At 37.3% G+C, this 26,387-nt stretch overlaps 1 protein-coding gene across 1 annotated transcript in view; it reads left to right on the top strand.

Moving 5' to 3' along the window:
• The window catches only part of LOC131972265 (vitamin D3 receptor A), a 148,711-nt gene extending 125,813 nt beyond the window's left edge, over window positions 1-22,898 (top strand). The window contains exons 5-10 of the mRNA XM_059334070.1: window positions 4,706-4,890; window positions 9,433-9,532; window positions 11,006-11,183; window positions 15,435-15,586; window positions 18,491-18,607; window positions 20,702-22,898. Coding sequence (XP_059190053.1) covers window positions 4,706-4,890; window positions 9,433-9,532; window positions 11,006-11,183; window positions 15,435-15,586; window positions 18,491-18,607; window positions 20,702-20,955 — 986 coding nt within the window. The 3' untranslated portion in view covers window positions 20,956-22,898. The remainder of the gene's footprint in view (window positions 1-4,705; window positions 4,891-9,432; window positions 9,533-11,005; window positions 11,184-15,434; window positions 15,587-18,490; window positions 18,608-20,701) is intronic.
• Window positions 22,899-26,387: the final 3,489 nt, after the last annotated feature.

Here is a 26,387-nt window from a genome sequence, read left to right as displayed (position 1 = left end):
TTGGATTGTAGTTTTAAAAAAAAGAAAAGAAAGCAACAAAATAATGAAAAATCACATTTTATGTTGGACTAAATGACTAAAAAAAGACACAAAATGATCAAAAAAAGACACAAAATGCTAAAAAAAATACACAAAATGACTAAAAGAGACACAAAATGACCCCAAAAGACACTAAATAACCAAAAAAAAGAAAAAAAAAGAAGAAAAAAAATGACACAAAAAAGACACAAAATGATGCAAAAAAGAAACAAAATGACCAAAAAAAGACACAAATTGTCTAATAAGACACAAAATGACCAAAAAGACACAAATTGCCTACAAAATGATCAGAAAAAGACACAAAATTACCAAAAAATTTAAAAAAATGACACAAAATAGACACAAAAAAGACACAAAATGACGCAAAAAAGAAACAAAATGACCAAAAAAAGACACAAATTGACCAAAAAAGACACAAATTGACCACAAAATGATCAGAAAAAGACACAAAATGACAAAAAAAAGACACAAATTGTCTAATAAAAGACACAAAATGACCAAAAAAGACACAAATTCACCACAAAATGATCAGAAAAAGACATAAAATGACCACAAAGACACAAATCAAAACACATTAACACATGAAGACTTTAACACAGTGGAGACAGAGCTGACTTCCAAAATGGTTTGGCGACCCCCAGAAATCATCTCGCGACCCCAATTAGGGTCGGGACCCCAAGGTTGAGAATAGCTGCGCATCAACTAACAGAACTGTGCAAAACTGAAAACTGAACAGAGCTGCTGTGAGAATATAGTGAATATAGTGTGACTGGTAGAATGAGTGCTGCCCAGTAGTGATAGATAAGGAAAGTCCAGCTGTGGTCAGCCATGATTGGATGAATATTAATGTAAAAGCTGAGTTAGTCACACTAGCAACAGAACTTCAGGCTTTCTAAAATATAAATTTTCACTCCCAGTGCCGAGTCTCTGGAGGTCTTTCTATGGCTGGTCACTCAGACTTACCCAGCCTTAAACCAGGCAGCTGCAGTTTAAACTGTGGAGATGATATTTTCCACAGTTTAAAGGAGGAAGCAGGAAGAATGCTCTAACTTTAACCCAACACACAACTCCTGCAGTATAAGCTACAGTTAATCCAAAAACTTGATCATTATTCTGTTTATTGGAGCCGGTTCAGGTGATATTTAGGGATTTGAACCACCCTCTGAACATGTTATGAGTTGGCAGACACTTTTAATTTTACGCTTTTAAAAACGTCTTGATGTCATCAAAAGGATTTTAAGGTCAAACATAAGAAGGGGGTCCTAACTTCATGTTCCTGGTTTCCATTTTTATTGAAAGTGAGTGGAACAAAACAACTTAATTTGTACCCATTACATAAAATGAGATTAACAGGATGTTCCTGTACCATGGACTGAAAACAACAACAACAACAACAACAACAACAACAAATACCAAAATGATGAATAAAAAAAACCCCAATAACCCTAAAATCTCCCGAAATCCACTCTGCGTGTCTCTATTACAAAAAAAGGCCTCCAGAGGGATTTACGAGCCTCCGGAGGTGACGTATGGCTTTAGATCGTTGTGTAATCGCTTAGCAACAGTTTCGGCCGCGATGTCACATATGTGACGGATTAAACTCGGGAGACGCAACTTTGGCCACCGTCCCTAACTGTGCACAACGTTAGCAGCATGGCTAATTATGCACAGCGTCTCCGCTGATAGTAAACAAACCAGCATGGCTAATTATGCACAGCGTCTCCGCTGATAGTAAACAAACCAGCATGGCTAATTATGCACAGCGTCCTCCGCTTATCATAAGACAGCAGGTTATATATCACCATTGATTGACTTTACTGGAGAAACAGAAATACTGCAAAATAATAATAACAACGCAACTAAACTAGACGAAATAACGTTACAATAACATTTCGTCTCGTCTCGTTATTTTAGCAGAGTTTTTATTTAGTGAACCACATTTAGTCTCGTTTTTATTCGTCAACAATATTGCATTATATATTAAATTATAGTTATCGTCACATGACCAGCATTTACATTGCATCTCGTCTCGTTTTCGTCACGTGAAAAAAAGTTTGTTGACGACGATATTTAGTCATAACTTTCGTTGACGAAAGCAACACTATTCATATCTTGTTGTTTCCGGGTTTCCTCGTGTAGTGGGTGTGTCTGCAGCAGCAATGTTTATATAAACTTCAACACTCTACTGTTCTAAGACATTACATGTATAAATATATTTGCCAGCTTAATGACTCTATAAATAGACAACCTGCTGTTGTGATGTGATGCCAACAAACACTTTTTCCATTTAGATAAAGGCTCTGCTCTGCTCTGTCAGGGCTGAATCGCCCAACCGTAGCAGAGAGTAAAGAGAGAATAGTGACTCCATGTGTGCTTGTTTACTTTCACTAGATCAGACTCAATGAAAGGAGCCCAGAGGGGTATTCCAGAAAGCGGGTTATGTGAAAACTCTGAGCTTGTTAACCCTGAGATGAGGGAAACTCTGAGGTTATCCGTTCCAGAAAGAGAGGTAACTTAAACTCTGGGTCCGTTACTGCGGTGACGTACTCTGTGAACATAACCTGCTCGCTGCAGGTTTACTATAAAAACCCCAGAGTTTCTACCTGTCTCCTCCCACACGAAGAAAGCGGTTAGATATGGATTGCCCCTTTCTTAGAAATCCGATCGACATCGAGGCCGTTTTGATTAGAAATGTTTTACGTCGCGAAAGAATCTTCCGACCCAGGTTAGACGTTTTATCATTTCCAGAGGATTTTCTTTTCGAACGCTACCGCTTTTCATCAAACAGTATCATTTATCTCAATAACCTTCTCCGCCCATATATCACCAACCTCACACACCGTGGACGAGCACTCACATTAAATAACTTCAATAGATATAAAATATAAATGTGTTTCGATGTGTATAAAGTGTTAATCTACTAAGTGGAGTATTAAGTGAGAGGACGTTGAAAAACAACATTTTGTTAGGGGTTTAAATTACTATTTGAAGTAGCCACTGAATTAATATTTACTTTGTTTAATAGCCTAAGTCAATTTAAAAAAATAAAATAAAAATCTAAGTGAGGTGCAATCATAGCCTAGCAAAATATGTCTTACCTTTTTGAATAATGTTTTTATGTTTCATTTTTAACTGCCTCCAAGTCCTCCTTTCTCCTGTTGGATTGCACCTAAATGAAAATTAGATTTAATTCCTACTTATGATCATAACTATAGGCAATGCTACGATCTTACGGTTAAATGTTACGTCAGTGTTACATTCAAACTTACGCGTTGACTCGGGCAGCAATTTTCTCCCATGCAGTCTCTCTCTCCTTCGCTGCTGCAGCCGTGTTACTTTTTCGGCGAAATATGTGCTCATACTCGCCGTAGGACTGCATGAGTATCTCCAACTCTACCGCGGTGAAATAGGTCGATCTTTGTTTTTTTTCCGTTGTCATGGTGACTCGTGGAATCGGGGCTCCATTGATGATGGCTTTTTATAGTGGTTGTGCACGCGCGTAACCCGAGGCTGACATACTCAGAGATGATTGAACTGACTCAGATCAGCTGTTCTGGAACCGGATACCCAGAGTTTCCCATCTCAGGGTAAGTCATCTCAGAGTTCAGGGATAGACTCAGAGGTTGTTGAACCTGCTTTCTGGAATACCCCCCAGATCAGTTACACCTTGTGATACTCAGGGTGTTAATGGAGCTACCTCTTGATTAAATCCAAGACTTGTTTGCAGCTTTCTGTCTTTTGGTTCTTTCTTTAGTGTTTGTATATCACAGGAATGGAAGACGTTAATGAATAAGTAGTTACTTTATGATAGAGGTGTACCATATCGTATCGTTCACCATTATACCGCTATGCATTTTTGACGTAGTGGCGTAAGGGTTTCCCATTAACCCTTTATCAGGCGAAGAACTATATTTGATAACTTCATTTTAACAAATTTACTAGATTAAAGTGGCAAATCTACAAGAAAAACAGCTGCAAATTTAAGAGATCTAAAGTGGCATATCTGCACGAAAAAAGTTGCAGATTTACAAGAAAAAAGTTGGAAAAGGCAACTTTGTGCCCCCCTAGATGGTTAGTTTTTATTATTTGCTAATACTCAAGAGTAAAGAGTAAACTTTTTGTATTTGGCAACTTGGCGATTTGCACTTTACACTCCATTTTAGATTTATGATTGATTTTCATTTTGTTGTACGTTTTATTTTTATTTATACAGACTAAATCATCATATTTTCTATATATTTTTCAGTATTTTGTAATATTGTCAAGAATATCGTTATCGCAAAAAACACCCTGAAATATCGTGATATTCTCTTGGGCCATATCGCCCACCCCTACTTGCATAGTGTTTTTCAGAATAACTACAATTTTATACTCTCTGCTTTTATTTTTTGATAGATTTATTTTCACTTCCCGGTCACCCGTCTGCCTTTCTTCAATCTTTTATTCAAGGCGGAAAATAGCAAAAATTATTTAGCAAAAAATACAAAATCAGACTTTTTAAAGCTTGGTTTTATTTTTTTATTTTGACAATAACTGCTGTTTATTATTTCTCCCATACTTTATGATGTAGGAACAGTTTCAGGCATGTGGGAATGTGTGTTTGGTTCGTCTGTTAATTTCAAGATATTTTAATATAATATTCACTATATTCTGTCCTCTGTTGCAGTCATCCTGACGGACGAGGAGGTGCAGAGGAAGAAGGACATGATCCTGAAGAGGAAGGAGGAGGAGGCGGCCCGTGAGGCCATGAGGCCTCGTCTGAACGAGGAGCAGGCCCGGATCATCTCCAGTCTGGTGGAAGCTCACCACAAGACCTACGACGCCTCCTACTCCGACTTCTCCCGCTTCAGGGTGAGTCCAGTTTTATTCCTTTAACAAAACCAAAAACACTGTTCAAATCATCTGTGCAGCTAAAATCACTTCACATAAATACAGGTCGAGCAGGTCCTGATGGCAACAGAAGTCGAGTCATAATACACTACATATTCCAGATAAAAAGCTTTTTTTTATATATATAATTCCAAGTTTTTATTATATTTTCATCATAACAACAGACAAACGAACGTCAAACAAAACAGACAGAATGGAGGTCATAAAAAAAGTAAATAAATAAATAAAATAAATAAATAAAATTAAAATAAAATAAAATAAGTACATGAATGAATAAAATAAGAAATTAAATAAATAAATAAATACAAAATCTGAAAATAAATTAACTAAAAATAAGACAAGCAGGTGAGTAGGCAAGGCAGGCAAATTAATACATCTGTCTACCAAAACTATCTCATTTTTCTTTTATCATATCATTTTCACAATTTAAATTTTAAAATTTAAAAAGCGATTTTTTTTTTTATAATTCAAAGTTTTTATTATATTTTCATTATTACAACAGACAAACAAACATCGAACAAAACAGACAGAATGGAGGTCATAAAAATAATAATAATAATAATAATAATAATAATAGTAAATAAATAAAATAAGAAATAAAATAAATAAATAAATAAATACAAAATCTGAAAATAAATGAACTAAAAATAAGACAGGCAGGTGAGTAGGCAAAGCAGGCAAATTAACACATCTGTCCACCAAAACTATCTCATTTTTCTTTTATAATATAATTTTCACAATTTAATCTCCTCAACGTCTTCTCGCACAATTTAATGATTTGCTCATATAATCTATAACTTTTTCCCACAAGGGGAGGATCTTAGAACATTCCCATAATGCATCATGGATAAATGTGCCACTTTCTGCCCCACACTTCCAACATAGATCAGTTAAAAAGCTAATTAATAGAGGAGAAACTTTTTATTTTTCTAGTAGCAGCCTGCTGCCACCAGAGAAACTAAACTCATTGGAAGTAAGCTGCTAAAGAACTAGTCAAACAAACAGAAGTATAATCAGAGGATATATGGGAACAATCTGCTGTGGTTTGCCACAACAACACTACAGACTCTGGCTTTGTCCTGGTTAGTTTATACCACCACTGTAATTTGTTATGGAGGCTGCAATTATAGTTATAATACCAGGAAACACTGCTACTCCTTCATGTTTTAAATTTTAACAGGGAGGAAGTAGAGAACTACAGCATGCTGAGAGTAGGATTTACTTTTAGTAACCAGACAGTAAAAGTCCCTGTGGCTAATTAAAGATATATATATATATATATTAGGGCTGGGCGATATGGACCAAAAATCATATCTCGATATATTTAGGCTGAATATCGAAAAGTGAGAGCAAATGTTCAGTCAAAGTCAAATATGACATGTCACAAGTAGTTTTTATTGAAACTGTTTATTTAAGTGAACATAAATACTGTATAACAACAGGAGAACCTTTTTTAAGAATCAAAGCTCCATAAAGTGAACATTTAAATAAAAAAAAATCTTAAAGTGTGCACAAAAAAAAATTAATATAAAAAACTATATCGACATATGCGATATGGTCCAATTCCATATCACACTTAAAAATATATCTATATATCTTTTATATTGATATATCGCCCAGCCAGACAAATATAATAATAAGAACAAAAATAGCTCATAAGAGTTTAATTTAAGCCATTTTCCATGGTTTTCTTTAGCCTGGCTAACAGCAGACCAAATCTCATTGGAGATTAGGTCTGGAATCCAGCCGTTTATTTCTCCGTAGAGGAGGTGTGGTTTACGATCCTCCGGAGCCGTTTATTGGGCGCTTAGAATGTCTATCAAAGCGTCTGTAGGTAGCTCTTAGCCAATCAGATCAGTTATACCAGATGACGTAGTAGAGCAACAGAGATGGATGTTTGTTGTGTGTGTGTCTGTGAGAGAGTGTTGTTGCTGCTTTGCTTCTCCAGTTCTCGCTTTCTGCAAGATTATTTATTTTCACGCTTTATTCCCCCTCATGTCATTCAGCCACACACATCCACTGATTTTATGGGCAACAAACAAGCTGCTGCGGGTCTCTGGGGGCTCCGCTGTCCGCGGTAGCGGGGCTATTAGCGTCGCTAGCGGCGCTAATAGCCCCGCTACCGCGGACAGCGGAGCCACCGAGCCTACCATAACGCCGGTGATCTCAGCGGAGCCGCCGAGAGACCTTTCGCCTTTCAACTTTCGCTCTAAACTATTTAAAACACCATCTACAGCTAAAGAGAGTTTCGCGCCTGCTGCAGCCATGTTGGATCCGTAAGAAAACTACAAGCTTCCAAGTGGCGAGTAGTACGCGTCATCGTCTTGCCGTCCCTCCCCGCTCTGTGATTGGATCCCTAAAACAGGGCTAAGATCTCTCTCTAGTTTCCAGACCGTCTGGAGGTTCGAAATTAAATTCGAGCGCGCAAGGCAGTATGGGTATACCCAGGCTAGGTTTTCTTGGTAATAACCAAAATCATTATCAAGGAAACCATGTTAAATGTCTAGATATCAGCTCTTAAATTAAACTCTCACACATGACAGCCAGATTAATGAATGCGTGGTGTAAAACGACTGTACTGTGGATGAAAGAAATGGGACTCAGCTCTGCTCTGTGATCTTGATATATAAATGTAGATAATGTCTGTCACCACACTCAGATTTACTTCTAACCTGCTACCAGCTACACTCGCCTGTGTGTGTGTGTGTGTGTGTGTGTGTGTTTTTAATTAACTTGCCACTGGTAACAGGAGTAACTAAAGGCGTCGATCCGTCCATCAGAAGCTTCGTGTTTTCTTCCTTCACGTCGTGAACTTGATACATTGAAACGACGTTCTCTCTGCGCACCACAATAATACGGTTCCCCGGAGTAGATGAGAACGTCTCAGAACATTTGTTCCTTCGCCTGAGACTAGAACACACTGTGCTTCAAACACAACCACAGGAAGTGAGTTGTGGGTGTCAAGTTGAACTACTGTGTGTGACCTGGGCTGAAGCAAACAATCAGCTTTGATCTAAACAACAAACAAACAAAACTCAAGGTTATTCGGAAGTGATCAGCCTGTTTAACAAATGAGTCATTGAGTTATCTGAAGAGCAAGTTAAAACAATTTCCATCCTGCCTGTAGGCCTATACACCACTTAAACAATGTTTAAATGCCATGTTGGTATATTTTTTTCAGCACAACCTCACCTATATGAACTAATAATAATTTATTTTTTATTCTGACTTACTGGATCCAAAGAGAAAATAAGAAAAACCAACATAAATGTGATTGTGTGTGATCCTGTCATCAACTCTGGTTTTTATTCTAGTGGGACTCTATTTTATTTGTGTCTCTTTTTGTCATTTTGCGTCTTTTTTTGGTCATTTTGTGTCTTTTTTTTTTGGTCATTTTGTGTCTTTTTTTTTTGGTCATTTTGTGTCTTTTTTAGATATTTTGTGTCCTTTTTTTGGTGATTTTGTGTTGTTTTTTTTGTCATTTTGTGTCTTTTTTTTTGTCTTTTTTAGTCATTTTGTGTCTTTTTTTAGTCATTTTGTGTCTTTTTTTGGTCTTTTTTAGTCATTTTGTGTCTTTTTTTAGTCATTTTGTGTCTTTTTTGGTAATTTTGTGTCTTTCTTGGTCGTTTTGTCTTTTTTTTGTCATTTTGTGTCTTTCTTGGTAATTTTGTGTCTTTTTTGTGATTTTGTGTCTTTTTTTAGTCATTTTGTGTCTTTTTTTTAGTCATTTTGTGTCCTTTTTTGGTCCTTTAGTCCAACATCAAATGTGATTTTTAATCTTTTTTTTACTTTCAAAACACTATCATACTCAATAAAGAATTTTAAATGTTGCAAATGTGACCAAAGGTGTCAAATCTACCATATAAGAGGGTTCCATCCAGTTCTATCATTTGATACTAAATCTATTTGAGCTTGTCTCCAGTTTTACTTGGTATATCATCATCAAACTGAAACTGGCCTCATGGAGTTTACAGCCAGAACTTTAGAGGTCAATTTACAGTAGGGCTCCACGCTGCTTTGCAGATATTTCAGCTCCTGGTAAAATCTTCCTGAAAGTTTTGATCCAGAGAATCAAGCTGAGAAAATGGCAGCGATATGCTGAACACTGTTGCAGAAAAAGTGATTTTAAAGTTTAAACTTGAGGTTTGAAGAAACATTCCAGCAGAGAGAAAGTGACAACATCTTTTGAGTGAGAGAACCCTTGTGGCAGAAAATGAAACATTTGTAAAATATTACACATTTAAAAGTGGAACACGGACTGAAGTAAAAAACAACTCTAAATGTAAAAATGAAAGCAGAGTGTCCAGGTAACCAGTGACTCAGCCTGCTGCTGATTATTTGTGTTTGATATCAAATATATAGCGCTTTTCATACATAAAAATGCAACACAAAGTGCTATATGATATTTGACCCTGGAGCTCCAGCAGAGCATTGAGTTGTGACTGTAATACAGTAATATGATAATAATGATATTAATGTGTGTTCTTCTATGTGTGTCCTCAGCCTCCAGTGCGTGAAGGTCCAGTAACACGCAGCGCCAGCAGAGCCGCCTCCCTCCACTCTCTGTCTGACGCCTCCTCTGACTCATTCAACCACTCACCTGGTGAGACTCAGTGGGACTCACCAAGGACTCACTCACCAACACATCTGCTCATTTAGAAACACATTCACACTCTAACAGGAGCTCTGCACACACAGTCCAGCTCTGCTTCATACTCGTTGTTACTGCAAGGCCAGATCTCCCTCCACAGGGCTCTGTCACTACTGGACCAAGGACTGGCTGCCCTTAAATATATATATATATATATATATCATTCTATGATGATATGGAAGAGGATAACTACGGTGGCCCTGAGAGCTCACAGTGCTACAACTTAAGAAAACACATGCAAATACACAAAAAAAAACAAGCAAATTGAGAAAACATCTTTATCAAACGCCCTGCAAAGACCACAACACAACAGAAGTGTTTCCAGAGGACACTTAAAAGTGATGCACACGTCTGGACAAACTTGATATTATCACATTATTTCAATATAATTATATTTTCATGTTATAACGTGATATATAGCGTTAGCCTGCTAGCCCGTATCAATCACTTTGCACTTAAACAAATCAAATAAATGAATGATTCACGTTTTATTTGGTCTCTCTCAACGACACCGAGTTGGCCTTGGTCTTGCTAGCCCGCTAAAGCTAGCACACTATTGATGGCCGGCTAATGTTAGCATGCTATGATCATTTTTAACGTGAAATTATAATTATCTTGAAATAACGTGATAATATCAAGCGTGTCCAGACGTGTGCATCACTTTTAAGTGTCCTCTGGAAACACTTCTGTTGTGTTGTGGTCTTTGCAGCGTTTTCTAAATGCTGCTCTTGTGTTGTCAGATTGATGAAGATGTTTTCTCAATTTGCTTGTGTTTTGTGTATTTGCATTTTTTCTTAAGTTGTAGCATTGTGAGCTATTAGGGCCAGGTAGTAGAAAAAAATAATGAGAGGAGGGAAAAAAATTAATTATGTACTTCGAGAAAAAAGTCGACATGATGAGAAAAAAATCGAAATGCAGGGAATAAAGTCAACTTTTTGAGTTTGGTAAAGAAGACGGCCACCTGATTTTCCTCAGTATGTCTAATATATGTTCCAAAAATTCAACTAAAGATTGACCAATAATAATGAAAAAAATATGAAAATTAAATATCAATGTGTTGGTCATGAGTTGCCTTAAAAGGTGAAAAAAAAAAAATATTTTTCTACATGTCCTAAAACCAGTCTGATGTCATGGGGTCCTTTTTGACCCCTGAGGACCATGGCTGCTGTCAAATTTATGAAACACATAAAAATGTATGAAGAAAGTTGAAATTTATATTATCTATAAAGGATGCAGAGGGACACATATGCTGAAAAGTTCAAGCAAATCTATGATGTGATTTGGGGTCAAAAAGGAGCCCAGGAGCACAGTATTTTGCTGTTTCTGTGTTCAAAATGCTCCTTTTAACTCTCTCTCTTCCTCTTCTCCTCCCTGACTCTCTCCCTCCCTCTCTTTCCTCCCCTCTCCTCCTCTCTCCTCTAACAGAGTCGGTGGACACCAAGATGAACTTCAGCAACCTGCTGATGATGTACCAGGACGGAGCCAGCAGCCCCGACTCCAGCGAGGAGGACTCCAAGCTCTCCATGCTGCCCCACCTGGCCGACCTGGTCTCCTACAGCATCCAGAAGGTCATCGGCTTCGCCAAGATGATCCCAGGCTTCAGGTACAGACTGGCAGTGATGTCACTGACACGCTACTTAGTAACACGTTACTCTAATCACACTACACTGCAGAAAGGTGTTTAGTCTAAAAACCAAAAAGATTTCTTAAATTAAGATTATTAAATCTAGAAATAAGCATGTTGAACGCTTAAAATAAGAAATTAACTCTTGAAAAAAATCTTGATGGTCATTTTTTTACAATTTTGTTACATTTTACAGACAAAGGGATTAATCCAGGGGTCTCAAACTCAAATTGCCTGGGGGCCACTGGAGGCAGAATCAAAATGACCAAAAAAAGACACAAAATTACTTTAAAAAAAGACACAAAATGACACAAAAAAGACATAAAATGACCAAAAAATACACAAAATTACAAAAAAAGACACACAATTATTTAAAAAAAGACACAAAATTACTAAAAAAGACACACAATTATTTAAAAAAAGACACAAAATTACTAAAAAAGACACAAAATTATTACAAAAAGACACTAAATGACAGGGGGAAAAAAATAATTTAAAAAGTTACAAAATGACCAAAAAAAAACAGACTTACCAAAAAAAGACACAAAATTATTTTTTTTAAAAAGACACAAACTTACCAAAAAAAGACACAAAATTATTTTTTTTAAAAAGACACAAAATTACTAAAAAAGACACAAAATTATTACAAAAAGACACTAAATGACAGGGGGAAAAAAATAATTTAAAAAGTTACAAAATGACCAAAAAAAAACAGACTTACCAAAAAAAGACACAAAATTATTTTTAACAAAGACACAAAATTACCCAAAAAGTAATTAAAGGGACCTTCCACACACAACACGGTAAAGTGCCATTCATATAAAACTCACATTAAACTTTCATATCAAGGTGGGGGCCACAAAATATCATCACGAGGGCCACAATTGGCCCGCGGGCCGCGAGTTTGAGACCCCTGCTGTAAACACAAAGCCAGTTGTGTGTAGTTTGAGTTTTGATAGAAACTCGTTTTAAATAGAACATAAAAAACAGAAGTTTTTGCCACCTCACATTCTCACGGCAGGTTCACTTTTCATCCATGAGGCGTTTGTGGGAAAAACAGCGTACGCCATGTTTTTGTCCCCTGATGACTAGTAAAACTAGTCATAGCCGCCCACACAAACACACACACACACACACACAGTGCTGTGCTGCCTCCGTGCAGCAGGATGTTTCAGGCTGAGGTGCTATTATCTCTCCAGACAAACAGGCTCTTCCAGGAATCTGCTGGAACAAGCTGTATGAAGCTTTATGAATGCACGCTGAGCTAAGTTTCTTAATGTATGCACAAACAGAGAGCTCATAACAAAAGAAGAGATATGACACATGTGGCGACACATCATGCATAATGTGTGTGTTTGCATGTTGTGAGAGAGAAAACTGAACTCTAATTGTTGTCATGCAGCTCGTGTTATATTTACATACATTTATTGTTGAGGCTCAGCTGTGTGTGGTGAGGGAGGTCTCCTCTGGGAATATACAAGATGCTGGGTTTCTTTGTTTGGAAATAAGAAAAGCTGCAGCTGGATGCTGAAGATCAGGGTCCTAGGGGTCTCTCTGGTCTGGATTTAAAGAATTCAGCCAGTTTTTGATCTGAGTGTGAATGTTTTCCATGTTATTTTCTTATTTAATACTGAACATTGTATGGAAATTGTTTTGTTCAGCAGCTTTCAAGATGTCAATTCAGAAATGAATCCGGGAAAATTGTAAAAACCGTCAATATCTCATATTAATTTTGGTCTTAATCCTCAGCATTTACTAAATAATACAGGTTATACTGTTTGAAAATAACAGTTTCTATCTATTCCTCATAATAATAATAATAATAATAATAATAATAATAATACATTTTATTTGGAGGCGCCTTTCTTGGCACTGAAGGACACCGTACAAAAAAGATAGAAAAGAAACAGCAATAAAATACATGTCCTGTAAAACAGTAATAGTTATATCTGTTCACTTCTACACTAGAATTACTGTGGTGCAACTTCACCTTTATTATTTGTTTTAGTTTTTTAAAAAGAAGCAAAAAGAAAAGAAAGGACATTCTGTTTAGCCCCCCAAAAAATCAATGGAGTTAATAATAATTGTTCTTCTTCTTCATATAATTATAATTATTATTATTATAAATACTTTATATTATTATAAAGTCTTTATAATAATAATTAAATAATAATAATAATAATAATACATTATTATTATTATTATTATAAATACTTTATAATTATAATAATAATAATAATAATAAGTATTATTATTATTATTATTAAACAGACTTTATAATAATAATAATAATTACTATTACTATTATTATTATTATTATTATTGTTATTATTTAAAAATGTTACAAAGGTTTTTAGACCTTTATAAAATCTTTCTCCATGACTGAGAGTCTTTGTTCTTCCACCTGCTGCTGTCACCTGCTGAAGGCTGAGGGTGTGTGTGTGTGTGTGTGTGTGTGTGTGTGTGTGTGTGTGTGTGTGTGTGTGTAACTTCCTGTCAGGTTCTGTCTACCTGTAATCTGTTAAGTGGATCTTGAAACGTGCAGAGAGTGAAATATTGTGATACAGATATTTTATCTGAGGTTCTTGTTCTGCTGCTGTGTTCAGTTTCAACAGGAAGTTAATTTTCACACTCGTTTCACACGTTACACACTGACTTTATCTAGTATTTGTGCAGTCTAGACAAAAACGTTCAGACATTAGCTGAACCTCATAGCACTGAATGATTTTAAAACTTACAGGAAAATATAGTTGTTTGTCATTTTTCTGTTTCTGTCTGTTTTGGTTTCTGTACAGTTAAAATACTTTCAATTTGAACAAAATATTTTTACTGAATTTATTTTATCTTGTTTGGAAGCGTTTTTGAGTAATTTAATTTTTGGTTAGTTTTTTGGGGTATTTATTTCTGTTTTAATGAGTCATTTTTTCAGTTTTTTGTGGTTTTTCTCTTTTTTTTTCAGGGTCATATTTTATGTTTTTCAGAGTTATTTTTTATTTATTCATTTACTGATTTTCAGTTTAGAGAGCAACAATAGACGCATTCATTCCTTTATTGAGAGTTCAGTTTAATGGACTAAAACTCAGGTTTTTCTGTGTAATTTATTTTATGAAAATTATATTTCAATACACAGAATTTTAAATGTTGGAAATATGAATACAGGTTGCAAATATTACATATAACAGGCAAAATGAGGATAATCCCTACTTCTGTATTTTTATACTAAATATATTTGACATTATCTCCGTTTTTACTTGGCCGAATATCATCAAAAAAAAAATCTGGTATGGAGTTTCAAGCGAGAACTTCAGAGGGAAGCTGATGGCTGAAGGCTCCACATTGCTTCACTTTTATGTCTTTACGTCATGAAGAAGTTATATATATATATATTATGCACAATACAGTCAATTTATTTATTTTTATCTACCTTAAAAGATTGCAATGACATTACAGTTCCTATATAACCAAAGTAAAAAAAAAAGAGTAGTCCCAGCAGCTGACACAACATGTGACTATATTACATACACTACTGGTCAAAAGTTTTAGAACACACCAACTTTTTCCAGAATTTAATTGAAAATGATGCGGTTTAATGTCTCAGTCTACTCTGAAATGAGTGCACATTTGCAACATTTAAAATTCTTTATCGAGCATGATAGTGTTTTGAAAGTAAAAAAAAGATTCAAAATCACATTTTATGTTGGACTAAAGGACTAAAAAAAGACACAAAATGACCAAAAAAAGACACCAAAAGACACAAAGTGACTAAAAAAAGACACAAAATTACCAAAAAAGACACAAAATGACCAAAAAAAGACACCAAAAGACACAAAATGACCAAAAAAAGACACAAAATTACCAAAAAAGACACAAAATGACTTACAAAGACATGAAAAGAATTCAAAAATAGCCCAAGACTCCATAGAGTTAAGTTGTTAACCCATTTCTTGTTCCCTGAAAAAGGCCTACTTGTATAATTCTGAAATGTACATTATTTTCCAGTTTTGGTTAAGCTTACCTTTTTTTATTTACCTCTGGCAGTTCACCACTTACCTTTGTACCCTTTCAAGCTGTTCATTTGACTTGAAATGCTTGAATTTCAATAAAAAACTGGAAAAATTGGGGTGTTCTAAAACTTTTGACCGGTAGTGTATATATAACCGTCCAGTGTGTGTTTCAGCAGTAACAAAGTGTGTGTGTATGTGTGTGTGTGTGTGTGTGTGTGTGTTGCAGAGAGCTGACAGCAGAGGACCAGATCGCTCTGCTGAAGTCGAGCGCCATCGAGATCATCATGCTGCGCTCCAACCAGTCCTTCAGCCTGGAGGACATGTCCTGGAGCTGTGGAGGACCCGACTTCAAGTACTGCATCAACGACGTCACCAAGGGTTGGTCCCCGTACAGCACCACAACCAGAACATAGACACATGACAGCACACACACAGAGGCCTTGATTATTGATTACACATCCTGCTTATTGATCACACATCCGTCTCTTCTGCTGCGTGGACCGAACGCTCCGGAAGTTTCCCTCAAGGTCCCTGCAGCCTCCATCCACCCAGCTCTGCTGCATGTGTCAAACATGCTTCACACACACAAACACACTCTCAAGGAGAGAGGAGTGTTCATTGTTGGGGCTGATGACACACCATTGATTATTTTTCCTTTTGTCATATACGACAGTGGTTCTCAACCTCCATGTTGTCCGTGACCCCCGCTCACTTAATAACTTGCTGCTTTGGGATTTGTCAGAAAAGACACAAAATGACTTAAAAAAAGACACAAAATGACTAAAAAAAGACACAAAATGACTTAAAAAAAGACACAAAATGACAAAAAAAGACACAAAATGACTTAAAAAAAGACACAAATTGACCAAAAGACACAAAATGACTAAAAAAAGACACAAAATGACTTAAAAAAAAAAGACACAAAATGACCAAAAGGCACAAAATGACTAAAAAAAGGAAACAAAATTACCAAAAAAAACACAAAATGACCAAAAGACACAAAATGACTTTTAAAAAAAAAGATACAAAATGACTAAAAAAAGAAAACAAAATTACTAAAAAAAACACAAAATGACCAAAAGACACAAAATGACTAAAAAAAGGAAATAAAATTACCAAAAGACACAAAATTACCAAAAGACACAAAATTACCAAAAAAAGACACAAAATGACTAAAAAAAGGAAACAAAATTACCTAAAAAGACGCAAAATTACCAAAAGACACAAAATGAACAAAAAAAAGACACAAAATGACAAAAAAAGACACAAAATGTCACTTAACACTTAACACTTAAAACAAGTGAAACAGTTGAACATTTTGTGTATTTTTTTAGTCATTTTGTGTCTTTTTGTGTCTTGTAAATCTTGTAAGTGTTGATGAAACAGCTTTGTAACTGTTGATATTCTAGTTTCAAGCATGTATTTACTCAGTATAGGTCATAAAATCTCAGTAACAAGCTGCAATATCTGATTATTTAGATAATTAAGGACCAAAACACTTAAAACAAGTGAAACAGTCGAACATAAAAGATGCTGACTAAGACAAAAAATAAGCATAAATCCCCTTGATCTGAGATATTTAATCTGACTTGGATGTCAGTTTTTGCAGTGCACTGCTTCTCTATGCACACTTGCACATTACTGTGAGGGTTTGACTGCAGGTATTTTCATGGAAGCAATAAAAGAAGCCACAAACTCTCTCTCAGTTCTTATTCACTCACACATGCAGGCCAGTGTCCACAGAGAGCAAATATATACACAGAGAGTAATGATTCTCTGAGCACGCTGCTGGAGGAAGTGTTTTCATTCATAAATCAGAAAAACACAATATATGTTTATACCGTACACTACAGGCCAAAAAATTTGGAAGCAAGATAAAATTTGTACAGAAAAAGATCATCATTGCTATACTTTGCAACAAAATAAATGTGATTATTATATAAAGAATCACTTCTTAGAACACATTTTTACTATAATTATCAGCTCTTTGGGTTTTTATTGCTTAGATTTTGTGTCTCCTTCTTTCTAAGGTTATTTTCCATCCACTCTCGTCCGCTTTTCCGGGGCCGGGTCGCGGGGGCAACAGTTAGCGAATTCGTTAACTGAATTAAAAATAACAACTAACTGAAATTGTATTTTGTGGTTACAAAACTATCTAAAATTATAGTGAGAATGTCCTTCGTTTTCGTCTTTGTCAACTTTTTTCAAACATAAACCTTTTTTCGTTGATATGAAATCTGTTTCATCTATCTGGTTTTATGACTTAATAAACTTATTGGGGCTGAGATGGATCAGACAAAGGAAATAAAGGAAACATTTATTGTGACTTTATTGAATCTGGCACCCAACAAATACCCCATTACAAAAAACTAAAACTAATAAAAACTAAACTAAAACTAAGCATTTTCCCCCAAAAAAAGCTATAGTAGTTAGCTTAGCAAGCTACTTAGCTAACTATTTAACCAAGAAGTTAGCTAAGTAGTTAGCTTAACGAGCTACTTAGCTAACTATTTAACCAAGAAGTCAGCTAAGTAGTTAGCTTAATGAGCTACTTAGCTAACTATTTAACCAAGAAGTTAGCTAAGTAGTTAGCTTAACGAGCTACTTAGCTAACTATTGAACCAAGAAGTCAGCAAAGTAGTTAGCTTAACGAGCTACTTAGCTAACTATTTAACCAAGAAGTCAGCTAAGTAGTTAGCTTAACGAGCTACTTAGCTAACTATTGAACCAAGAAGTCAGCTAAGTAGTTAGCTTAACGAGCTACTTAGCTAACTATTGAACCAAGAAGTCAGCTAAGTAGTTAGCTTAACGAGCTACTTAGCTAAAAAAATGGATATGGGTAATTTTTCACTCATGTTTTGCATTAGAAGAGTAGTGACACAAATTATTTTATTTTATTAAAAATAGTAACAAAGGAAAACATAAAATTAGCATGTATGATGATCAAAGACAAACTAATTGAGGAAAACCTGGAATACTGAATGATTAAAAATATTTATTGCAAAGATATAGAACATAAATACTTCCATCCATCCATTCTCGTCTGCTTATCCGGGGCCGGGTTGCGGGGGCAACAGTTAGCGAAAACTAGAATTGAAAAAACATTTCGGTCTCATACATATCGGGTCACTTTAGACCCATGTTGTGCATCAAAGGGTTAATAAAGCCATTATGAACAGAAAGTTTAAGTTGCTTCCAACTCTTGTTTGCCTGTAGTGTATCTTTTCCCGCCTCGTAGTAAACGAGTGTGGATCCCTAACGAGATGTTGTTGTCCTCCTCAGCGGGTCACACTCTGGAGCTGTTGGAGCCGCTGGTGAAATTCCAGGTTGGATTGAAAAAACTGAACCTGCACGAGGAGGAACACGTGCTGCTCATGGCCATCTGCCTGCTCTCCCCAGGTACCGCTGCTGGTTCTGTGTTCATGTGGAGGTGTATTCCCAGCTGAGCTTTTTAAACACAGAGATTGTTAGAACACTGACTGACTGCTAACAGCACCATGTCAGGAGAGTAAAACAGAGATTTACAACCAGTGGGACTGGTACCACAGGGAGTCTTTCTGGAGTTGACGGGATATTTGGAAACATTGTAGTGTAGCGAATAGTTTGGGTCTTTGTGTGCAAAACACTGAGCTTCTCACCACTAGAGATGTTCTGATACCACAGATCCGATACCAGTATGTGATAAAAAAAATTATCATACTCGAACAACGTAGAAAATTCTGACATTCGTGTAGACCTTGAATGCACCATTAGCTGCCGGACTCTCTATGTGCTGCAATGTAAATAGTCGAAATAACATTAATCCTGTTTTACTGGTGCTCCCTCTCTGCTCCCTCTCTGCTCCCACCCTACTCCCTCTCTGCTCCCTCTCTGCTCCCACCCTACTCCCTCTCTGCTCCCACCCTACTCCCTCTCTGCTCCCACCCTACTCCCACCCTACTCCCTCTCTGCTCCCACCCTACTCCCTCTCTGCTCCCTCTCTGCTCCCACCCTACTCCCTCTCTGCTCCCACCCTACTCCCTCTCTGCTCCCACCCTACTCCCTTTCTGCTCCTACCCTACTCCTTCTCTGCTCCTACCCTACTCCCTCTCTACTCCCTCTCTGCTCCCTCTCTGCTCCCTCTCTGCTCCCACCCTGCTCCCTCTCTGCTCCCACCCTGCTCCCACCCTACTCCCTCTCAACTCCCACCCTACTCCCTCTCTGCTCCTACCCTACTCCCTCTCTACTCCCTCTCTACTCCTTCTCTGCTCCCTCTCTACTCCCACCCTGCTCCTACCCTGCTCCCTCTCTGCTCCCTCTCTGCTCCCACCCTACTCCCTCTCTACTCCCTCTCTACTCCCACCCTGCTCCTACCCTGCTCCCTCTCTGCTCCCTCTCTGCTCCCACCCTACTCCCTCTCTACTCCCTCTCTACTCCTACCCTACTCCCTCTCTGCTCCCACCCTGCTCCCTCTCTGCTCCCACCCTTCTCCCTTTCTGCTCCCTCTCTACTCCTACCCTACTCCCTCTCTGCTCCCACCCTGCTCCCTCTCTGCTCCAACCCTACTCCCTCTCTACTCCCTCTCTACTCCTACCCTACTCCCTCTCTGCTCCCACCCTACTCCCTCTCTGCTCCCACCCTACTCCCTCTCTACTCCCTCTCTACTCCTACCCTACTCCCTCTCTGCTCCCACCCTGCTCCCTCTCTGCTCCCACCCTTCTCCCTTTCTGCTCCCTCTCTACTCCCACCCTACTCCCTCTCTGCTCCCACCCTGCTCCCACCCTACTCCCTCTCTACTCCCACCCTACTCCCTCTCTGCTCCTACCCTACTCCCTCTCTACTCCCTCTCTACTCCTTCTCTGCTCCCTCTCTACTCCCACCCTGCTCCTACCCTGCTCCCTCTCTGCTCCCTCTCTGCTCCCACCCTACTCCCTCTCTACTCCCTCTCTACTCCTACCCTACTCCCTCTCTGCTCCCACCCTGCTCCCTCTCTACTCCCACCCTACTCCCTCTCTGCTCCCACCCTGCTCCCTCTCTACTCCCACCCTACTCCTACCCTACTCCCTCTCTGCTCCCACCCTGCTCCCTCTCTACTCCCACCCTACTCCCTCTCTGCTCCCACCCTACTCCCTCTCTACTCCCTCTCTGCTCCCACCCTACTCCCTCTCTGCTCCCTCTCTACTCCCTCTCTACTCCCACCCTACTCCCTCTCTACTCCCACCCTACTCCCTGTCTGCTCCCAACCCTACTCCCTCTCTGCTCCCTCTCTACTCCCACCCTACTCCCTCTCTACTCCTACCCTACTCCCTCTCTACTCCTACCCTACTCCCTCTCTACTCCTACCCTGCTCCCTCTCTGCTCCCACCCTACTCCCTCTCTACTCCCTCTCTGCTCCCACCCTGCTCCCTCTCTGCTCCCACCCTACTCCCTCTCTACTCCTACCCTACTCCCTCTCTGCTCCCTCTCCCCTCCTCTCTGCTCCTCTCCTGAACCGTCCTCTCTTCTACTCCTCAGACCGTCCCGGGGTCCAGGACCACGGGCGCATCGAGCAGCTCCAGGACCACCTGTCTGACGTGCTGCAGGCCTATATCCGGGTCAACCACCCGGGGGGGCGCCTCCTCTACGCCAAGATGATCCAGAAGCTGGCCGACCTGCGCAGCTTGAACGAGGAGCACTCCAAGCAGTACCGCTCGCTCTCCTTCCAGCCGGAGCACAGCATGCAGCTCACCCCGCTGGTCCTGGAGGTGTTCGGCAGCGAGGTGTCATAGCAACCGGCGTGGCTCCGCCCAGCACCGAACCACAGGATGATTAAACCAACCCTCGCCGCCTTGTCCCCCCAACAGAACCCCCCCGGCCCTGCTCTACCTGGACCCGAGGGAGAAATAAAGGATAATTAGATAGATAGACGGTAATCTTCACCTCCTCATCATCTGATCTGCTCCTCCTGGACCTCAAGCAGCCTGGACCTTTTGGATTTACAGATTTTAAAAAAACGCTGTGGATCTTTTTCCTGCAGCACTCACAGGATAACCGGATTATATTCTAACCTCTCTGGATTCGCCAACACAGCATTAAAATGTCATAACATCAGGTAGAAATCTCCAACTCACCTGGATCAGACGGACCTCCATCTTCTCCAAATCCACAGAAAAAGTCGCCTTTTTTCTCATCAACCACCTTTTTTTTTTTTTAAATCCAGACATCTCTGCTAGATTCCTGCCATTTTTTTGTTGTTTTTTTACAGTGAAGACAGCTTCATGGATGTGACATCACATCCTGTTTACCATCATCCTCATAACATTGTTCCATGTTGGCAGACAGGAATCAGATACACAGATTTACATCTATTAACCATGCTGGTAGAAGAGAAAAATACCAGCAATGTTACTACACTTAGATAGCTATAAAAAAAAACTATTGATTTCCAGTTTGTTGGCAGCAAAGACATCCAAATATTATTATCAAAACATCAAAAATAGCCAGCAAACATACAGCAATGTAATGAAAAAAAAAACGTGTTGGTTAAGACGGGCTTTTAGCCCTGTGTATCTGTATGTGAGTAGAGAGGTCAAAGGTCAAAGTAAAAGTAGGAACGTTTCCTGTTTGGTGAGAAGAAATAAAAAGGTGAGATCGGGAGGAGAAGGAGTTAAATAAAGGAGGTGGGATAGAAGGAGGGATATGCTACGGTTGGAATTCCCAGTTCGCAAGACAAAAGGGAATCTCACAAAACAAGAATGTATGTATAATGCTATATAAATATAAATGATAAGCTGATATATATGAATATATATATATTTAAGAGAGAGAAACATGGTTGCTTCCGTGGGAAGCAAATAGTTCTGAGTGTTGTATAATGTAGAGGATTTGAAGGCCGCTCCTCAGTCGTATGTGTCGTCTTTTTTTCTAAAAGACAAACACGCATCAGAAAGCACTGAGAAGTGTGTGTGAGGAGCCCTTCTATTTTTGTGATGTGTGTACAGTAAATGAGAATATTGATGGACCACAAGGGGGTGTGTGTACAGGCTCTGACCGAGGCTTCAGTGCAGGGAAGCACTTTTCTCTGTTGGATATTTTTTTGGACCTGTGAAAGTTTGTAGACTGACATTTTACGCAAAACACAACGTCAATGTTTTTTGGTGGATAGTGATTTATCCCAAAATATTTGTTATTATATCGGCTGGTTAGATTGCTGCTAAGACAGTTAGAGCTAGATAGTTGGGACAGAAACAACCAACTACCGGCTGTTGCCTCAGGGAAAAGTTTGTCTGATGATATTGTGTACTTGGTGTTTATGGTGTGTGTGGCGTAAGCTTACAATCATAAGACAGAGATTGTTTTTGAAGCTCTAGGCATCACTGTGATTTCTAATCATACTAAATAACAGCATAAGTAAGCTAAAAAGTGAACCTTTTTTTGAGATAATAATTACATTTTCATACCTAAACTTATCAATTCTAAACTTATGAGATGGTTTGCATGATTGTACAATCCATTAGAGATCATTGATAAAGTGGACCTCCCCATTAATAATAACCCTTTGATGCACAACATGACTTTTAATGAGTTTTTATATTCTATATCTTTGCAATAAATTAATTGCATCAGTCAGTATTGCAGGTTTTCCTCAATTAGCTTGTTTTTGATCATCATAAATCCTAATTTTTTGTTTGCATTTCTTACTTTTTGCATAAAAAACTTTTTTTTTCACTACTCTTCTAATGCATTTTTGGTCATTTTTGACCCTATTGTGCATTAGAAGGTGTTTATATGTAAGAAAACACAAATATTAACTATCCTATTTTGTTAAATTGGTGTTTTTTTCCAATGGAAATTATTATTTGGTGGCTCTAATAAGTCTCAAATGTTAAAATATGTGATTTTCCAATATAACCTGGTGGTTCTAACAACTCTTTTAAAGTTAAACCTTCAAAATAAGACAAACATAGTTACACATATACTGAAATTATTAATTTTAAATCACTTTTTGTATCACTACGCTTCTAATGCACAAGGTCATTTTTGACCCATGTGTGTAAACTTGATGTAATAATACAAAAACTATTTTTCTTCATAAAATATGAAAGGAAAAATGGATATAATGATCTGTAGTAATAATTAAAAAAAAAAAAGAGTCAGCATGTTGTGCATCAAAGGGTTAAATAGCTACATTTTGAACTACAGAATCCATCTAAAATCAAAAACATTAAGTTATTAATATCGGCCTTAAGTAATTAAGTTAAGTGTAATTTTTTCAGGGCAAAGTGACTAAATAATCTACAGAAGGTAGCAATGTACAGTAGTTAAACATATATAGTGTTTTTGGAATGAAACCTTTAGATGCTCTTAACAGCTGTTATAAAACAGGAAAGAAAGAACTTTTTTTATATTAAATATAAAAATCAACCTCACCTTTTTTTTGTCACATTGATATCATTTCAACACCAGCCACATAAGCGAGGTTTAGGATGTTACTTTTGGACATCACTACATATCATATACTACGTTTCAGTCGACACAGTGCATGCTCACCCCTCATGCAGGCCTGGAGCGCCCCCTTGTGGACAAACCTTGTAAATACCACTTGCTAAGTCTGTACATAGTTAGAGATTAATGTAGGCAAAAATACTAAGAGAATTCAATTGTTGATGGCAAGATGCTCTGGAGATACAGCACTATATGCAATTAGGAGATGGACTCTTATGTTGTATTCAAACCGAATGGGCAGAGAGACCAAATCCTGGAGGGACGCTGAGCTGTTTCAGGGTCCAGCAGGGGGACGGAGACCACCAGAACGGCTTTCTAAAAGCTGGTTTTTAAAAGAAAAATGTCATTTTAGCACCCAGCATTCAGCAAATCCAAATTTAAAGTGATAATTCACCCTTAATTACACTTAAATACCCTGTTTTACTTTCATTTTTGTGAAGAAAACTTTGTTTTTGTTGTCTAAACAGTGAACAGAGAACCTGAAAACCCAAAAATGTAGTAAATATTTGATGGATTTAGTTAAAGAGGGGTACAAAAGTATATAAACTCTCAGACAAACTTGTTAATTACACTTATATATATCTTGTATATATCGATTGGTCCGTGTATCTTTTGGTCATTGGAATTGTGGAATTGGAATAATTATTTTAACTTTTTTATCCCAAAATTATGACTTTTTAATCTCATCATTTTGATTTTTTTAATCTCATAATTTAGACTTTAATCTCATAATTATGACTTTTCTCAAAATTTTAACATTACAAAAGACCAATTTTAAAAAGTACGTTGAATATGTTAATGTTGGCCTCTGAAAAGTATTTCCAACGACAAGACTTTATCTCAAAATCATGACTTTTTATGTCATAATTTCAAGTTTTTATCTTATAATGACTTTTTATCTCATTATTTCAATTTTTTCTCAAAATTATGACTTTTTTAATCTCATAATTTCAATTTTTATCTGATAACTTCAATTTTTTTTGTCTCATAATTTCGACTTTAATCTCATAATTATGACTTATCTCAAAATTTTAACATTACAAAAGACCAATAATAGTAATTAAGATGTAAATGTTGTCCTCTGAAAAGTATGTCCACCTATATGACTCAATACTTGGCTGGGGCTGTTTGACTTGAACTACTAGAAATTGACTTTTCCATTATATTCTAATTTATTGAGATGCTCCTATAATATTGCTTTATTGCCCCATTTATGTTTTCAATGATGCTCGTAAAAGTGCAACGATTCTCAGAAATCTGACGTTCTAATTGCAGCGACTGAACATTCCCAGTGTTGGTTGTGTTGATCATTCCAACTGGCCGAGTCTCTTCACACCATCTCCGCTCTAAAAAAAACACGAGTGTGAGAATCTTTAAGTCTTCTGAAAGAACCAAACAACTCAGTGTGTCTCCCCAGGAAATAAACTGCAAAAAAAGGTGTTTAGTCTAAAAACCAGATAAAAACAGTAAATCTGAGGGAAATGATCTTGCTGCATGGACAGATAATTTACCTTGACAAGATTTCTTAAATTAAGATTATTAAATCTAGGAATAAGCATGTTGAACGCTTAAAATAAGAAAAATAGTGTGTTTTTTAGAAGTTTCCAAGTATAAATTATAATTATGACTTTTCTCAAAATTTTAACATTACAAAAGACCAATTTTAAAAAGTACGTTGAATATGTTAATGTTGGCCTCTGAAAAGTATTTCCAACGACAAGACTTTTTCCCAAAATTATGACTTTTTATGTCATAATTTCAAGTTTTTATCTTATAATGACTTTTTATCTCATTATTTCAACTTTTTTTCTCAAAATTATGACTTTTTTAATCTCATAATTTCAATTTTTATCTGATGATTTCAATTTTTTTTGTCTCATAATTTCGACTTTAATCTCATAGTTATGACTTATCTCAAAATTAAGTATAAATTATTTCTTTAGAGTGGTATCTGCGGCCTCAAGCGCAGTTTCCAAATTTTTCTCTCCCTCTACACTCTAGTGATGATGTCATTCACTCTAGTCTCTCCATAGGGTAACATTGGGGGGATTTTTATGGTGTGTTTTTGCAGAATAATTTGAAAACTTTTTCCTGAAACCCTTAGAAAAGCCATAGCACACTTGTCATGACCGACAATATTTTTGTGAAATTTTCAACAACATAATAAATAACCTCATTTTCATGATGTTTTGGACTATAACACCCATATTGATTTTTTTAAAAATATCTTTTGTTGGACATTTCCATGCTTTAGTGTTAGATAATTTATCTTGTTTTAAGAGTTAAATTCTTATTTTAAGCGTTCAACATGCTTATTTCTAGATTTAATAATCTTAATTTATGAATTAATGTCAAGTGAAATTATCTGTCCATGCAGCAAGATCATTTCCCTCAGATTTAGCGTTTTTATGTTTTTTTTAGTCACCTTTTTCTGCATTGTGTCCTCTCTGTCCATTCCAAGCTTATGGATGTACATCTTTTCCTCTTTCTCTCTTTCTAAAGTCTATCGATAAGCTTTTGACAATTATACAGTATATCCATAATATTTTCATATTGGTGAAAATCAAGTTTTTCTTTTGTTTCTTTTTAAAAAAAAATTGTCAATTTTATTGTGTGTCAGAGTTTGCTGTCTAGCTAGCTCGCTAGCTAGCTAGCTAGCGCTTGGCTTGCTGCGCTGGGAACGTCGTTTTAATGAAGCAGAGACGAGCCTGGCGGA

This window comes from Centropristis striata, chromosome 5, assembly GCF_030273125.1.
Source record: "Centropristis striata isolate RG_2023a ecotype Rhode Island chromosome 5, C.striata_1.0, whole genome shotgun sequence".
NCBI classification, from domain to species: Eukaryota; Metazoa; Chordata; class Actinopteri; order Perciformes; family Serranidae; genus Centropristis; species Centropristis striata.
The sequence above is the reverse complement of the archived record's forward strand: the minus strand, read 5'-3'. Positions and strand labels throughout refer to the sequence as shown.